This window comes from Microtus oregoni, unplaced genomic scaffold, assembly GCF_018167655.1.
Source record: "Microtus oregoni isolate MIOR12 unplaced genomic scaffold, Mior012 000035F_ref0000213, whole genome shotgun sequence".
Taxonomy (NCBI): Eukaryota; Metazoa; Chordata; class Mammalia; order Rodentia; family Cricetidae; genus Microtus; species Microtus oregoni.
The window spans coordinates 5,356,947-5,375,176 of NW_024543094.1; the positions used below are offsets into that span (position 1 = coordinate 5,356,947).

The 18,230-nt window shown below is 46.5% G+C and overlaps 1 protein-coding gene across 1 annotated transcript in view; it reads left to right on the plus strand.

Moving 5' to 3' along the window:
- The first annotated feature begins 429 nt into the window (after positions 1-429).
- Edaradd (EDAR associated death domain) overlaps positions 430-18,230 on the plus strand; it is a 31,691-nt gene continuing 13,890 nt past the window's right edge. Inside the window, exons 1-4 of the mRNA XM_041630603.1 lie at positions 430-454; positions 2,868-2,926; positions 3,997-4,036; positions 10,115-10,173. Of these exons, the coding sequence (XP_041486537.1) occupies positions 430-454; positions 2,868-2,926; positions 3,997-4,036; positions 10,115-10,173 (183 nt within the window). The remainder of the gene's footprint in view (positions 455-2,867; positions 2,927-3,996; positions 4,037-10,114; positions 10,174-18,230) is intronic.

Here is an 18,230-nt window from a genome sequence, read left to right on the forward strand (position 1 = left end):
TATTGTATACATAATAAATAAATAAATATTTAAAAAAAAAAAGAACTACTGGCTATGCTCTCTCTCTTTGGGGCTCACATCCCCCTCCTGTTTGTGTTTCAGGCCCCTTGGTGCCCCGCATCCCACCTGGCACTGGATCTTTGCCTGTGGGCTCAACCTGCTGATACCCGGGGCTTGTAAAAACAAACATTTTCAAGCTTTAGATAAATGATTTGATTTTATACTTAATCGTATTGTAAACATTCAACTTCAAGGCCTCCAGGTAAGGCTTGTAGAAAACTTTCTACGTCCAGCTCTGACTCGGGTAAGCAGGAACAGCCCTCCCCGCTACAGCCTCCTTGGCACACACAACTCTGGGCCTGTGCGAACAAAAGCAGCCGGGCCTGACCTGAAACAGCTGCCAGGAGAAGGCACTGGGTCAGAGGTAGCATGTGGGGCACCACCACGGACCCGGGTCTGTGAACACGTTTGACGGACAGACGAAGAAGAGCTTAATCTAAAGCCCCATGAGCAGCAAAGGCCAGGGCAGTCAAGTGTTTAGGGTGAAAATAGACTCGACACGCGCAGAGGCGAGGGTGTAGCTCAGCTGAGAGAGAGTGCCGGACACACATGAGGCCCCAAGTTTCCTCCTCAGCACCTCAGAAACCAGAAACACTCGTTGTCCCAGCACAGGGAGGCAGAGGCATGAGGAGCAGAAATTCAAGTCCATTCTCCCTTACGGCAAAAGTTCAAGGCCAGCTTGGACTCCAAGGGGGCCTGTCTCAAAAACAAAACAAAAATAATAGCAACAAAAGACCTAAGCATGCCTCTTGTGCCGGTTCTCAACACGCCTTTCCCGAGTTTGCTGGGACCTGGTTGTGCTTCAGAAAGCAGACCATCAAAAGCCCTGCCGGCTGGCTGGCACCTAGAGCCGGCACCTAGCTCTCCTGGCCCTGCCTTCTGGTATCACAGCTGGCAGTGAGGTTCTGAGAAGCAGCTGCCCAGGTGACCACAACCAGCACAACTAGTGATTATCAGCCACGTGGCATCCAGGGACAGAGGGCCTGGATTTGATCTCACATCCCAGAGGATGTTCTAAGGCGTAAGCAGCTGATGGCAGCATCTCACTTGAGGGCAGTTAGAGGCTCCCCCAAGGCCACACCTTAAGGTTTACCAAAGTTTAGCAGACACACAGATGAGGGCCCAGGCCTCTGCCACCACTGACTGTTGCTCTAACATAGCTGCCTGCTGATGCTATGGTGACATTGCTCCTTTCCGGGCCATCACAGCCACTTCCCCCTCTTACGTCTTTCATTTATCTTTTTTCTTTTCTTGTACTTTTATTTTTCACTATATAGCCCAGACTAACCTCAAACTTACATCCTCCTTTCTCAGTTCCCAACTGTTGGAATAATAGGCACACACCCACCAGTCCCAAAAGTTGGTTCTTTTCCTCATATAATTTTTCTGATTTAATTATAGGAGAATCCTTGTGCAGGTGTTAATGCATGTCGTTTTAGTCTCTCTCAGAAGCAAGCTATTTTCCCTCACGTGTATGTGGTATTTGTGTGTATCCATGTTTTTTTTTTCATGTGTGAGCACAGGCACATGTGCACATGTGTGCATGTGGAGGCTCAAGGTGGATGCTGAGAGCCGTCCTCCATTGCTTCTCTGAGGGAGGGTCTCCCCTTTCCTCAGTGGCAGGCAGTCTCAAGGTGGATGCTGAGAGCCGTCCTCCATTGCTTCTCTGAGGGAGGGTCTCCCCTTTCCTCAGTGGCAGGCAGTCTCTTGCTGCATCTGTAGACTGCCGATTCCAGTAAGTCTAGTTAGCCAGCTTGCTCTGGGATCTCCTGTCTCTGCCTCTCCCAGACTGGAATTATAGACAGCAGTCACACCTGATTGGCTTATAGGGTGAGGGGAATCCGAACGCTGGTCCCCATGCTTGCATGACAAATGATTGATCTCCTGAGCCACCTCTCCAGTCCAAGAATCTTATTATTTTTAAGTGATTTTTTTTAAAAAAAATAGATTTGTTGAATTTATGTGTGTGAGTGTTTTAAGGCATGTTCACCCAGTGTGTGCCTGGTGCCTGCACACGTCAGAAGAGGGTGTCAAATCCCCTGGAACTGGAGGTACAGATGGCTGTGAATCTCCAAGTGGGTGCTGGGAACCACACTGCAAGAGCCCCAAGTGCTCCTAAGTACTGAGCTGTCTCTCCAATCTTGACTTTATATACACAGGACTAGGAAATAGGTAAATATACAGGATTCAGAAGAAAGTCCTTAAGTAAAGTTACACCTAATCAAACAGGTAGAGTTGTTAGTAGCTGGGAGATAGTTCAGTCAGCAGGTGCATGGGGACCTGAATTGGATCTCCAAAACCACTGTACAAAAGCCAAGTGTGGTAGCGCACACTTGCAGTCTAAGCCCTGGGAAGGCAGAGACAGGCATATCCCTGGGATTTGCTATCCAGCCAGCCTCACCCATTTCGTGAGTTCCAGGCTAACGAGAGAACGCGCCTCATAAACAGAAGGCAGATGACTATTGCAGACAACACCTCAGGTTGCCCCTTGGCCTAAATACACAGCACACACTTGCGGGGATCATATGTTTGTATAATTTGTGATCAATTATAACTTCCAGTATTTGAATATATGTATAAATAACTTGTGTTTGTTTTGAAGTCCTGAGTATTATGGTTTTGTTTTTCTGTTTCTCTCCTTTGCTCTCTTCCTTGAAGTAACATGCAGTGGTCTTTGGGTCGCAGGAAGAGTTGAGGTACATTTATATTGCCTGGAAAAGAAAGCCTATTCAGATGTGAAGATGACAGGGGAGGCCTTATCTGTGCTTTTGTCTCAAAGACAGCCCTGTCTCTTTGTATCTCCCCAGATCACATGGCCAAGGAGCCAGTGGAGGACACAGACCCCAGCACTTTATCCTTCGCCATGGTAGGTGGCACGTTTTATTTGGACTCTTCTTATATGGCACTGTAGTCAGCAAGCATTTCCAGGAAATCCCAGAAACCCCAAAGCAAGGTTTGCCAAAGATACACTTCTTTCTCTTGGTATCCTCTGTGGTGTCATCATCCTCAGACTAAAAACAGTGTTAGATCCTGAGCTGGGCATGTGGCTCAGTGGATAGAGTGCCTGCCCAGCATACATGAAGCCCTGGGTTTGATCCTCAGTACCACATAAACCGAGTAAGGGGGTGCACACTTGTAATCCTGGTACTCTGTAGGTGGATCAGGACTTTAAAGTCACCTTCAGCTATATAGCAAGCTTGAAGCTAGCCTGGGCTACATCAGACCTTCTCTGAAACAGCAACAAAGTGGCAATAGGTCCTCTTCCTGCTTCATGCATACTAAAGAGACCTTCTTAGATGTTCCTAGGTCTTTGCTGGGTGTCAACTTTTAACTTTTGTCTATTCTTAGTTAGCCTTCTTTTAACATTCGAAATATCTGACATGGAGTCCTGTCCCAGGAATCAAGCCCAGGACAGAGTCCTACAAGAGTGACTATTGCCTGGAACATGTACATGTTGACCCAAACGACTGTCACAGAAATGACGAGGAGAAGCGTGCACTCCCAGAATGCACAGAGACAAAATCTGAGCATAAGGCTGCAGGAAGTCGAGAGGGAAAACAGCCCAGCCCAGAGGGAGGAAGTGTGGTTTAGCGGTCAGAGCCAAGGAAGTTAAGAGGGGGTTATTCTGTTTCAAGTTCCAACATTAACCTGTCGACTCTGATTTCGTTCCTATCAGCTCAGAAGAAAAGCAGTGAGTCAGGCCTGCTGATAAGCCTGAGGCTAAAGACCTGGAAGGTTTAATTTTACTTTATATTGCAACCCTGGGGATGGAACCTGGGGCCTTCTGCATGCTAGGCAAGCACTTTGCCGATGAGCTAGCTACATCCCAGCCTGCTCCTGAGGTTTTAAACTGAAACCCAACACAAAGCTCTCCTCTCACTTTGATCTCAGAACTGACATTTAAAAACAACTCTCTCCTTTTGTCCGTTTCTGCAGTCAGACAAGTATCCCATTCAAGACACCGGCCTCCCTAAAGGTAAGAGCAGTTGGTGTAAGGGCTTCGGCTTGTGACTAATTGGGGCTCTGGAACAAAGCACCACTCGAACCCAGTTCTCCTTACTGAAGATGGTGAAACAGAAAGAGACCAATAACTTGGCTAGAGACCAGCTACACAATTGTCCTCAGAAATGAGTTTCCTTATTAAAAGGTGCCCATCATTTTACACCAGATCATAAACTGTGTTTGACCAGGCATGAAATAAAGCTAGCCGGGTTCTGTGTTCAAGTATCTGAACTGACTCAAATGTGTTTAAGAAGGAGGGGAAGAATTGGGTGTCATAGCTCATGCCTAGAATCCTAGCATCTGGAAGGCCAGGCCAGGAATTTAAGTCCAGACTGAGCTACACAATACGTTCTAGGCCAGCCTGAGCTATAGGATGAAACTCTGCTTCAAGAAAACCAAAAGGAAAAAAATAAAAGAAAGAGAGAGAGAAAGAAGGAAAGAAAAGACTGATTAGCTCAGTCAGGACTCTCAAGGGGCTGTGGATCGACACATTTAGGGGTGATTTTGGCTCAAGCCTTTGACCTGTGGCTCTGTTGTCCTCAGTGCCGCCCTTGTTCCTGCTGAGGAAGGAAAGAGGGTCTCAGCACTGCCAGCTTCCCACCATGCTGTTCTCCCCACAACCGTGATGCAGGTTGCAGGCAGTGTGGGTCACATGGCCAGTCCTGAATCAGTGGCTGTCATCAAGAAGATGGGGAATGAGCGAGCCCTGAGCTCTGGCTGGCAAGGCTTGGAGTAGATTTCATTAAACCCAGCAGTGTTTTGTGGCCAGACAAGCAGCAAGGGATTCTTGTCAGGCTCCAAAGTCACCCCCATAGTTTTCTTTTATATCCCGTAGCCTCAAGTTTAAACAAGGTAAGGATCCAAAGTGGCCAAATCCTAGCCTTCCATGGCCCTGTGCGTGTCTGCAAAGCCAGCATGCGGCTTGTTATGTCACAAGGTTGACCTTGTACCCTGTGGGCAACCCAGAGATGAGGGCACAGGGGCAATCAGATCATCATTCCAGCTATGGAGAGGGCAGGGCCCGTGGCTGTCTGGTTTCTGTGCAGAGGTGTGGAGCCCCTGCCCGGGTGGGTTTCCCGACATGCCCCCCGGTGGTGGGAATGGGGGAGAGAGTCCCACCAGGGCCGTCAGTGGATAAGTCCAGGTCTCAGCCGAGGCATTGCTCTGTCCCCTCCCTGGCCCCAGACTCTCCTGTCCCGTAGAGTGACGTCATTAGACGTCATTAACATGTCAGTCTTCTGCGTGTTCCTGGAGGGACTGTGGGATTGGGGAGGAGGCCAGAGCCTGGCTTGAGTGTAAACCATGCCTGTGCTTGGGAGATTTCCAGCAAGCTGCCTTTCCCTGAACCCTTTCCACAGGTAAACTGTCCCTCGTCTAGAGTTCCTCTTTTCTAGCCTGTTTCGTTACATTTTAAAGTTAGCATACAGAGTGATGCGTGTCATCCTGGCCTTGCCTTACGTATGTGTCATTATACTTTACTCTAATTGTCCCCTCCCTGCAGTCTCGGCCCCTGCTCCCTCTGGCTAATTCACTTCCTTCCCCCAGATGTTCCCTCCCGATTTCAAGTCCCACGTATTCCATTTACCTTTTCTCCCTCGGGGATGGAGGGAAGGCTGGCCCAAACCCCACTGATCATCAGTTTGGGGATGGTCAAAAACTTCTAAGTAGACTGGCCCAGGGGGACACTTTGGATGCATGTCCTAAAGATCTTTTCTTCTTTGCCCTTGAATGTGATTTCCTGTTTTGAAAGGAAAAGATTGCTGCTAAGCGACCTGGTCCTGCACTAGAAACATGGTCAGGTCGCTCCTAGATCCTGCGTTTTACACGTCTTTCCCCCAAGCCCTTCACAAGAAGCATGACTTGGAAACCATGCGGCAGGCCTCCCCGTTGTCCTATGTCACAGGGAATAGGATAAAATACTCCAAATAAATGCACCGTTTTGTAGGCAAATGAATCTTGGTTAGAAGCTTTAAAATTTGAATTCAATGATGAGGTGGTTTAATGTCTGATAGTGTTTTCCTTTATCTTCTTGAAGAGGAGGTATCCGTCATTGGAGGTTTCTGATAATTTTCTCATGGAATTTGTGCTTTAAGAGAGGGGAGTGGAGGTGGCCAGCCTGAGGGGGAATAAGAACAAAGAAGAATGATGCTGTGTCTGAAAATGGGCCACACTGTAACCTGTTACTTTATACGCTGACTGAAGGAGTTACCGAAGGGGCTGGGGAGATGGCTCAGTTCACAAAGTGCCTGCTGCATAAATGCGAGGACCAGAGTTCAGATCCCCAGCACTGCATATAAGACAGGCATGGGGATTGGGTCTGCAAACCTAGTTCTGGGGGTCAGCCAACCTTGCTGAAACAGTGAGAGAGACCCTGTCTCAAAAGCAGTAAGGTGGATAGAAGACACTTCACATTGACCTTGGGCCTCCACAAATATATAAATAAGTACATAGACAAACAAACAAATAAATATTTAGAAACAGTTATTTTAGGAATATAAAATCCCTATAAAATAGTTTAAGAGACTAATTTGTGGACCTAAAAATAAACTAAGCTGCAATTTAATCCTATTAAGTATCAGCTAGAATTCCAGCATTCCTGTGAATTGGGCTGTCTAGTTTATTTAATATAGGAGCCACGGGTAATTAGCTTTAACAGTTTCCCTATGGTTGAGAAAGGACTCCAGGCTCATTTTCTTAAATAGGTTAGGCAAGCTTCCTAGCCCTGCCCTCCTGTTGCTAGAGCCCTACGTTGTTTGTGCGCGGCTTAGAGCTCTTCTTTAGTGCCGGGCAAGCTCGAGGGCTTTTGAACAATGTGGTTTTGCTGTAAGTCATGTGGAAATCTAGAGTAGTTACAGTGGTCAGCATATGGTTTATCACACCTGCTTCTCATCAGGGACAGAAGCATAGCTTCCACCGGGGCCAGTCCCTGTCCCTAGGCTCAGGGGTTTCTGGGGGCATTCTGCAGGGCTTCTTCCCCAGCAGCTCCTCTGTGACCCTGCAGGTATTTGGCGGGCGTGAGATGGGGTATGAATTACTTACTTTTCTAGTTACTGAGACCAAGTCCCTGACCAAAAACAAAACAAAACAAATAAAAAACAAGCAGGCAAGCAAACAAACAAACAAAAGCAGCTTAAGGAAGGACTTATTTTACTTAAAGTTTCAGGGTCCATTCCTTCACAGGGACACGAGGCAGCTGGTCACATGACATCTGCAGTCAGGAAGCAGAGAGAGAGAGAGACATTCTGGCACTTATCCTGCTTCCTTTCTCCTTTCACTTTGGCCCAGGACCCCAGTTCATGGTGGTGCTGCTGACATTCAAGGTTGTTCTTCCCTCCTCAGACCTTCCTAGGCAAATTCTCATGAACACACTTAAAGATGTGTTACCATGGCGATTGTTGATGATGAAGCTGTTATGCTACATTGCAGGGGCTTAGTACATTGCCATCACGAATCTCCTGACTTCTCCCAGAAGCTGCTAGATTGAGCATCCTGAAGAGGATATGTCTCCCTGTTACATTTGCGAATGTGTTTGGGCAAAACAGTTCTGGTATTTGAGTGAGCGTTCACGGCAGGAGGCAACTGTACACAGAGGAGAGCCCTCATGTAAATTAAGAAAACATTTTATCTTTGGCTGTCCTGGTGGTACAGGCCTGTTACTGGGAAGGCTGAGGCAGGAGGATGGGGAGTTCAGAGCCTGCCTGGGTTACAGAATGAGGCTATCCCAAGCAACTAGGTAAGACCCTGACACCAAACAGTCAAAAAAGGAGCCCAGAGACAAGCTCAATGGTAGATCATCTGTTATGTATGTGTGAGGACCTTAGTTCAGCTCCCAGTCCTGATAAAACAAACAAACAAACATACATACATACACACACACACACACACACACACATACATACATACATACATACAAAAACCTAAATTTCCTTTGGAGTGTCTCTCTCCTACTATAAGATTCAAAAAAATCTCATAGTAAATTTAAGCTGCAGGGGCTGGAGAGATGGCTCAGGGTTTATGAATATGTGCCGCTCCTCCAGAGGACCTGAGTTTGGCTCCCAGCACCCATATACACCCTGTAACTCCAGCTCCAGTGGATCCAGTGCCCTCTTCTGGCCTCTAAGGGCACCCACATATAAACATATAAATTAAAATAAAATAAAATATTTTAAAATATTTAAAATGTGAAGAAAAGTGATATAGATTGATCCTGTTCATCTTTGTATGAATCTGAGCATTCATGCATGCTGGGGGAACTGCTTTAATGTTGAGATACAGTCCAAGCCCCAGGAATTTGAACTTTGCTGTTATTTTAAGCAACCAGAATATACATTTCATTTCAGTTTTTTTATTGTGATGCTGGAGATCAAACCCAGACCCTTGTGGATGCTAGGTGAACACACTCTGGTGCTGAGCCACTTTCTCCCAGCCTCTGGAACGTTCATTTTACAACTTCAGCGTCACCTGCACGTAGCCTGCTGGGAGGAAAGTTCAGATTAAACAAACCCTTGATGGCCCTTCCTCCAGGGACTAGTCTTGGATCTCTTGGGGGTCTGGACTCCATCCAGTTGAGTGCTCTTGTCTGTAGCCTGGGTGGGGCCCTCCAACTCCCCGATGGCAAGATTTGCTCTCCAGGTACAGGAAGCAGCAATGCTGAGCACAGGGCCGGAGCACTGGCCGGGGGAACAGTAGCACCCAGTGCTCTGCCTCCTGTCTTTATTGATCAGCACAGGGTCCTCAGCCCTGCCCTGCCTGACAACTTCATTGCCCTTAGAGGTCAAGGGAAAGATAGGCAGTGGTAAGGCAAATAGCAACGAAGGGGCAGGCAGATCACTACCCTGAATTGCATCAACCAAGGTGCCGAACAGGGTTTTCCCTGGGTGGGAAGCCCCTTTCCTTCTGCCAGCCCAGAAGAGCCACACCGTGCCTGGGCTGCTGCTGTGCATGCACAGATCATGTTTAGAACAGACCCAAGCACAGGAGGCTCACGAGGTCACTATGAATCCCCTTAGTCAGGGGAACCCAAGCAACAGTGAGCCAAGGTACTGTGCTCTCACTGCCGGGACAAGTGTGTGTCCAGAGACTAACCTGCCACCATCCTCTCTAGCCACTTAACAGTAGTTTCATCCTGGGACAAAAGAAGGACTCACGCTAGGCAGTGGTGGCTCATGCTTTTAATCCCAGCACTTGGGAGGCAGAGGCAGGCAGATCTCTGTGAGTTCAAGGTCAACCTGATCTACAGAGAGAGAGAGAGTCTCAGACAGGCCCCAAAGCTACACATAGAAACCCTGTCTCGAAAAACCGAGAGAGAGAGAGAGAGAGAGAGAGAGAGAGAGAGAGAGAGCGCCTCATTGAGCCACATAGGCTAAGTTCAAGTCCACCCCAGGCAGCCATCACCAGTGAAGTTAGTTAGCCAGGAACAGATAATTCATTCTTATCAAATGGCCTTGACCATGGCCTGGCCACTGCATTGATCAGGAAGTAGTTCTGATGGCCATCTCTATATCCTGTTGATGAAGACAGGATACTATTCTAAGGGTGATGGGGCTGGCCACACACATGGTGTTTGGTCCTGAACAGATGAAATAGGGGTGCAGCTATAGAGTCACCTATACTTGGGAAACAAGAACACCTCATAGTGTACAGAGCCACACCAGGTTGCATTTAGGAACACGGAGCAGTTGAAAGAGTACAGACTGTGAGAGGCAGCTTCTGTGGGAGCTACAGGATGATGTGTCTCTGGATCCCCTGGTAAGGCTATAGCCTTGTTTGAATAATTCTATTTGTTGGCAGGGAAAGGAACCCTGGTTCTCCAAAATCAACAAAACCATGCTTAATCCCCCTCCCCCCTCCCCCTCCCCCATCCCCCTCCCCCATCCCCCCGAGAAGAACATTGCCGGAGAGGAGAGCTGGGACCTAAACTTGTCCTCATTCAAATCTATCCCAGTTTTACCAGATGTCAAGGCAGCTCTAAATTCTGAGTTTTAATTTTAGGTCTTAGACTGAAGTGTGTAATTTCTTTACCAAGCTGTATTAATTTTTTTTTGCCCCCCAGCCAAGGAGTGTGATTCAGTCGTTTCCAACTGTCCACCAAATTCTGATGATCAACATCAGGTAAGAATAATATTAGCTATTTGTTCTACTTCAAACACCCAGAAATTTCGTTAGAATGATCTGAACGAGCTTTAAAAATAAAAATGAGGACATGTATAGCAGTGCATGCCTATAATCCCTCCATCTAGAGGGCGGAGACACAAGGATCATGACTTCAAGACCAGACTGCGCTGTGTGAGACCCTTCTCAAAAGACAAGAATTGGTTTGGGAGATGCTTGTGCAAGCATGAGGCTCTGAGTTCAGATTCCCAGCACCCATGTAAATGCAGGCGCATGTGGTGGCCTGCCTGTAATTCCAGCAATCGGGAGGCAGGAACAGGGGTCCCAGGAGCGGCTAGATGGACTAGTGGAAGCTCTGAGTGCCAGTGACGGTGGGGAGACACTAAGTGTTGGGCTGTGACCCGCACACACGCTCAATAATGCTCCACAAGGGTTCTGTGGGAGTCCCCTCTGTATGCTGTGATTACCACTAATAAATAAAGCAACTGCCTTAGCCTGTTGATAGGGCAGAACTTAGCTAGGCGGGAAAAACTAAACTGAATGCTGGGAAGAAGGGCAGAGTTGGGGAGAAGCCCGGTAACCCACCAGAGACAGATGCTGGGAACTTTACCTGATAAGCCACAGCCGCATGGCTATTCACAGATTAACAGAGATAGGTTAAATTAATAGGTAAGAGCTATCCAATAAGAAGCTAGAGCTGATGGGCCAAACAGTGATTTAATTAATACAGTTTCTGTGTGGTTATTTCGGGTCTGAGCTGCCTAATGGGCCAGAACGACCAAGCGGCCTTAGAACAACACAAGGGTAAGTGTCTAAAGGTGAGCGGTGGAGTGGCATGTACTTCTCTGCCATTGCTCTGTTTTCCTTGTCTTGTTCATACAAGCTAAACTTTAAAATACTTAACGTTTTATCATCACAAAACAGGAGCTGAGGAGATAACTTGGTCAGTAAAGTGCTTGTTATGCAAGTTTGAGGACCTGAGTTCAGATCCCAGCACCCATGGAAAGAGCCAAGCACAGAAATGTGTGCCCACAGTCCCAGTTCTGGGAGGCAGAAGCATGCAGATGGGATAGCTCCAGGTTCTGTGAGAGACCCTGTCTCCGAAACTAAGGTGGGGAGGGCCTGGTCCTATCAGGTCCACGTCTGCTCACTTTCTCAGTGCTCACTAGCAACATTGCTTACAGTTCAATCTCTATTAAAGGAGACTGTACGTTGGTTTCCCGGCTGCCCAGACCCAAATAACCACATAGAAACTATATTAATTACAACACTGTTTGGCTGATGGCTCAGGCATATTTCTAGCTAGCTCTTACATCTTAAATTAACCCACTTCTATTAATCTATGTATCACCATGATAGTAAGATTCTGGCGTCTTTCTTCTTTGGCAGTTACATGGCATCTCTCTGACTCTGCCTTCTTTCCCCCCGTATTCAGTTTAGTTTTCCCACCTAGCTCTATTCTGCCCTGCCATAGGCCAAAGCAGCTTCTTTATTAATTAATGGTAATAAAACATACACACAGCATACAGAGGGCAATCCCACATCAAATCTCCTAAGCTACAGTTAGAGCATTAAGTGTCTCAGAAAGCATACTTTTAAGGCAGGCTCATTCATGCCTGTGCGTTCGCACACCAAGCTGATTCCTAGCAAGTTCTGCTTAGGAATCCTTTGAAAACAAGACTACATTTTGAGGCAGAATTGGAAAAGAACCTGTCGGATGAAGAACTAAAGGTTCAGCTAAGGTAGACTAAAGATGTGTGTTAGAGTTTGGGTTGCTGATGACCGTTAGACAGGAAAGGAAGTGTTAGAGGAATTGAAGACTTTGAGGTCTCCTACACTTTGAGAACGGAGGACCTGATTGGTGGATTAGCTAACTCTGGCATTTTTTTTTTCCATTCTTAGAAATAACTCACGATCAATTCTTTTTCTACAATTGAATAATTTGTTTACAAAGTAGTCTTAGGTCCCCAGGAAAATCGAGTTGGAGATGCTGAGGTTTCCCACCTAACACCTTCCCCACGAACTCAGCCTCCCACGTTGCCAGCATCCTCGACCACAGTGGCACAGATGTTACTGCTGGTGTGCCCACATTGGTACATCATCAACCACAGGCCATGTGTTCACTGAGTCTTTTTCTGGGTGGCGCACATTCTGTGGCTTTGACCAAATAGTCAATGCCATGCACCCGCCATGACAGAATCACACAGGGTAGCTTCACTGCGCTAAAAAGGCTTCATGCTCAGCTGCTCCCACCCCCAGTCCCTGGAAATCTCTTATCTTTTCATCATTTCTATAGTTTTGTCGTTTCCAGACTATCACAGAGTTGGGATCATACCATAGGACTTCTTTAGTTAGATGCATTTAAGCTTCTATGTCTCTTAATGGTTGGCATTTCATTGCTTTTTTATTTTTGGTGCTGTGTAATATTTTACTATCTGGATATACCACCGATAATCTATTTACCTACTGAAGGATACCATGATTAGAAGAAATAAATCATTTTGATCCATTTTCAATATGGGGTATGTTTAGAGCTCATGAAAGAACCAAAGATAAGTAGGAGGCATGAGGCCCTTCTTTTCTCTAGTTGGCCACTAATGCCACCTTGTCTAGATGGTGGCAGTTTATCCTGGCTTGAAAAGTTACCGGGAGCCTGCTATATGGCTGAGCCATAATCAAAGACGGGAGGATTTTACACCTGTGGGTATATGTGAGATGAAGCTTTGCGTGCTGAACTACCAGAGTGGAAAATTCAGTAGGGAATTTGCTAAGTGAGCATGGAGACTGTAGCTCTCTGGCGTCCCAGACTCTGGGACAAAGGAGGCAGGAAGGTTTGGACATCCGGGACTTTAAAACCCACCTGTGTCCTCAGTCAGTGGTGCTAGACGTTTTTGCCTTTTCTCCAGGCTGATGTCAGTTTCTACAGAATTGGGTCTTGTGTGTTACGATGGCTGCCTCAACTTTCCGGCACTTAGGAAAAAACAGCTCTAAGCACCCGTATGCAGGTTTGGGCATGCGTAAGTGTCCAGGAACATGCCTGCCGGCTCGCGGGGTGAGGAGGTTCAGTTTTGTAAGAAGCTGACAGCGCAGTGTGACTTCCAGAGTGGCGGCTTCACTCCGAGTTCTCACCAAAAGCCGATAAAGTCCGGCTGCACCACACTCCCTCCAGCAGTTAGTGCTCTCTCTGTTTGGATTTTTTTTTTTTTTTGGCTATCCTAATAGGTGTATAGTGGTTGTTTTAATTTGCATCTCTGTGTTAGCAGGTGATGTGTATGGAGTGTTTTCTAATATGCTAATTTGAATGTTTTATTTATAAGGCATGTTTAAGGGATTTTGTTTGTTTTTAAGATATATTGATGTATTTATTTTTATCTTATGTGTGTATTGCCTACATGTATGTAAAGGTCCCCACAAAGGCCAGAAGATAGCGTAGGAGTCCCTGGACTGGAGTTACAGTTCTGAGCTGTACCATGTGGTTCTCTGCAAGAGCAGCCAGTGCTTTTAATCATTGAGCCATTTCTCTAGCCCGTTTTTGCCCATTTTTAAATTAGTTCTTTGTGTCCTTTTTGTTGAGTTTTTAGAGTCCTCAGCATATTTTAGATAGTTCCTAATTCAAAGTATCTTTTGCAAACAATTCTCTCCTGGCATGTGGGTCATCTCCCCTTTTTTGTTTTTGTTTTGACAAGGCCTATAACAGGACAGACATTATGTTTAGCGAAGTCCCTAGGTACCACTGTGTAGGAAAATGTTCTTACAGTGTGACAGTGGCCATGGCCAGGGAGACCACTATGCCAACCTCCATGTTGAGGTAGACTTTATGATCTTATCTAAAAGCGCCTAGAACATACAGCTTTCCTGGAGGGCATTTACATATCTAAGTGTTTGGCAGGCCATTTGGATTAGAATTTTGTTTATTTTTTAGTTAATATACAAAATGATAAGATTAGGAAGGCATTTTAAAACATGATTTGTTTTTGCTGATCCTCCTTCCTTCTCCCCCATCCCTTTTTACCCCTTTATACCTCCCCACCCCAGTCTTCCCCTTCTACTTTGACCACACGCATCCTGTCACCCTCCTTTCCTCCTCAAGGAAGGGGACAGTGGCACCTCTTTGCTCTTTACACCTGTTTTCTGTAGACATGACCAAAAGAGTTAGCAATGCCCTATAGTTGACCTGAGCTCTTTAGAGATGGCCGTCCTGATTGTCTTGGCCGTTCCCATGCTGCCCCCAGAGGTCTGACATTTCTCAGTTGGTAGCAGCTGGTGTACCGTGTGCATAAACCTAGACGTATTGGGGGGCCCTGGGCTGAAAGTATGGCCTGTGTGGATGCTACCAGAACTCACCCGGTAAATGTGGGGTTTGTGAGTTTCCTTCCTGGTTGTGTTTCAGAGCCCCTCAGAAGCATCTTAAGAGAGGAAGAATTAGTTTGGGCTCACAGTTTCAGAGATACAGTCCATCTTGGTGGGGAAGACGTGGTGGACTTCCTTGTGGTGGGAGCACATGGTGGCAATTCCTCACAGTGTGGTAGACCAGAAAGCAAAGACCCAGCAACAGAGGTAGACCGACAAAGGCCTGCCCTTAGTAACCTCAGTCCTTCAAGCTAGGCCTCACACCCCAGAGATTTCACGACCTCCCCAAACAGTGCCAGTATCTGGGGACCAAGTGTTCAAACACTTGAGCCTGGAGGTGACATTTCAGACTGGAACCCTCACTCAGGGCTCGCTCTTTTCTTTGCATTGGATTGTGAGGCATTGGGTAGAATGTTAGCCAGCAGCCTCGTTGTCTTGGCAGAGCAATGGGCTCACCAGAAGATGCGCAGATCCAAAGTCATTAAGTGCATGGTAATAACAGGGCATGTCAGGGACCGGCAGGTCTGCAGATGCTGCCTGCCATTAGTCAGCCTGGCAGGCCCCTGCCTGCAATTCTGGACACGCAACAATCCTTACAAGCTCCAACAAGATCCGTTTCATAGATTGGCAGGGCCTTGAGCTTTCTTCTCTGGGGGAAAATCAGATAGCTCTGGTGTATTTGGCAATTTCTTACTTTACCCCTAGTGTAAAGTTTATAGGACAAGGAACCAGCACTGCCAGGTAAGGCTACAGATTTTCTTAGCATGCACATAAGAGAGACGCCTGCTGTAGCCTGTCACTCCAAATAGACCACACTTTTCCTTAAGCCGGCCCCAAAAGGTCTCTTGACACACAGTTGTCTGGGCAACCGAATTTCAAGGGGTTGGAAATCACCTGCTTGGTCCTATGCTCATGATCTTGACATCTCCCTGCGTCAGTTGTTTGGGGTTGACAAGCAGTTCATGCCGGATTGAAGATGCTACCTTTGAATAGACACTTTGATGTTAAAAATACTTGAGCTGAGATGGCAGGATGGCTCAGTGGGCACGGCACTTGCTGCCAACCCTGATGACTTGAGTTCAATTCCTGGCACCCACATGGTAGAAGGAGAGAACCCAGACATTGTCCTCTGACACCCACACTCATACTATGGCATTTGTGTACACCCATATACACACATGTATGTACACACACACACACACACACACACACACACACCCCGCCCTGTGTGCTGCCCACTGGAGGGTCTGGTCCTGGATTGTGTCCCTACTGGGAACAAATCCTTGCCCATATGCTGAGGTTTTCCTCTCTGTCCCAACTTGGCCCCTCTCTGCAGGTTCCCCTCCCTACGTCTTCTTGTTTGCCCTTCTGGGCTTTCTCACGACTGTAGAAAGATGTTCTTGTCATTCCTGGCCCCCACAGCTCTATGATGGTTTCCCTGGCACTGATCCGGGTTAATGCCCTGGTCAGGCATTTTGGTGATAATCTCACTAACATTTCTGAGGGATCTGCCTTGTCAATTCTGAGGCATCCTGTCCCTATGTGTGATGATTAGGAATAATGGAGTGTCAACCTTGGTTGCTGTTGGTGCCACAGCAAACCCACGTTCCCCAATGTCCCTCACACGTGAGGCTGAGATAACTTTTTTCTGTAATGAATCTCTCCAGAAATAAACATCTAAAAGAAAATTGTATTATTTTAACTTGATATGGCATATTAAAGCCAATGGCTTTGACTTATTACTGTTTTTTGAACCAAGTCAAGATTAAATATTTGTGGCCTTGTTAGGGCCTGTAATCCTGGCTAACTGGGAGGCTGGTGCAGGAGGATGAAAGGTTAGAGCTTGGCCTGAGCTACAGGACGAGTTCAAAGCCAGCCTAGGTAACTTGGTGAGACCCTTAAAATGTTTTAAAAGTGAAGAAAATAATACTGAGACTATTTCTCAATGGTAGAGCACTTACCTAACATGTGTAAGGCCCTAGGTTCATCCCTTTTTTCTCAAAAATATATATTCATATATGTGGACACATGTACATACACATATATCATATACATACATGTATGTGTGTGTTTACACGTATACATATATACATGTGTGTATATAAATGTATGTTTATATGTATATATACAACCACATATATAGTGCATATACACATATATACATGTATATGTATGCATGTATGTATGCATGCATGTATTTGTGGAAAGGCATGGGGAAATCAAAGGTTTCTATAACTTAGCTGTTTTCCTTTGACAGTCTAAAAATTTTTTTCTGATTTTTTTTAAATTTATTTATTTATTTATTTATTTTTTTTTTGGTTTTTCGAGACAGGGTTTCTCTGTGGCTTTGGAGCCTGTCCTGGAACTAGCTCTTGTAGACCAGGCTGGTCTCGAACTCACAGAGATCCGCCTGCCTCTGCCTCCCAAGTGCTGGGATTAAAGGCGTGCGCCACCACCGCCCGGCAATTTATTTATTTATTAAAGATTTCTGTCTCTTCCCCGCCACCGCCTCCCATTTCCCCCCTCCCCCAACCAAGTCCCCCTCCCTCGTCAGCACAAAGAGCGATCAGGGTTCCCTGCCCTGTGGGAAGTCCAAGGACCACCCACCTCCATCCACGTCTAGTAAGGTGAGCATACAAACTGCCTAGGCTCCCACAAAGCCAGTACGTGCAGTAGGATCAAAAACCCATTGCCATTGTTCTTGAGTTCTCAGTAGTCCTCATTGTCTGCTATGTTCAGCGAGTCCAGTTTTATCCCAGGCTTGACAGTCTAAAATTTTTTCCTTAGCTCTTCAGAGCTCTGCTGACTGTAACACTCTTGGGTTTCATGAATGGGTTAGAATTCCCTGTGGGCCTCAGTTGGTCTGGATGTCTAGCAAAACTATCCTCATATACTGAGGACAGTGGAAACATGTAATTTTGTAGAAAATTATCCATCCATACCTCTTGCTAATCAAGTGAGCAGTCTCACTTTAAGGGCAGGACCCCAGAGAAGGTCGAGTGCAGGATACACATGGTGACACTGGACACTGGGGAGTTACAAACATCTTCATGCTTATTGAGTAAGTCAGTATAAAACTGACTTCATTCACACTGTGTAAAATATTAAACTACAACAACAACAACAACAACAAGAAGCATGGTGGCTCATGCCTGTAACCCCAGTACTTAGCCAGAAAATCAGCCCAAGCTGCATGAGATCCTGTCTCAGGCAGGCAGGCAAATAAACAGACAGATAAACAGACTGACTAACAACTGGCTTTAAAAGACACTCCGGGCTGAGCTGCTCAGGAGGAAGGGTGCCAACTGTCGAGTCTGAAAGCCACAGTCTATCTCTAGGATCCTAGGAGATATGACTAAGTAACTGCTCAGAGCACTTGCTGCTCTTGCACAGCCTCAGCCCAGCCCCCCATGTTGGGCAGGTCATAGCCACCCATAACTCCAGCTCCTGGGGTCCAGTGCCCTCTTCTGGTCTCCTCAGGTAACTGCACATGCGCGCATGCGTGCACAGACACACACACACACACACACACACACACACACACACACCAAAAATAGAGCTGGAGAGATGGCTCAGTGCTTAAAGTGCATATTCTCTTCAGAGGACCTGAGTTCAATTTTCAGCACCCATTTTGAGTGGCTCATAACTGCCTAGAACTCAAAATCTGGTTTCTAAGAGCACTGCACTCAAATGTACACACACATACA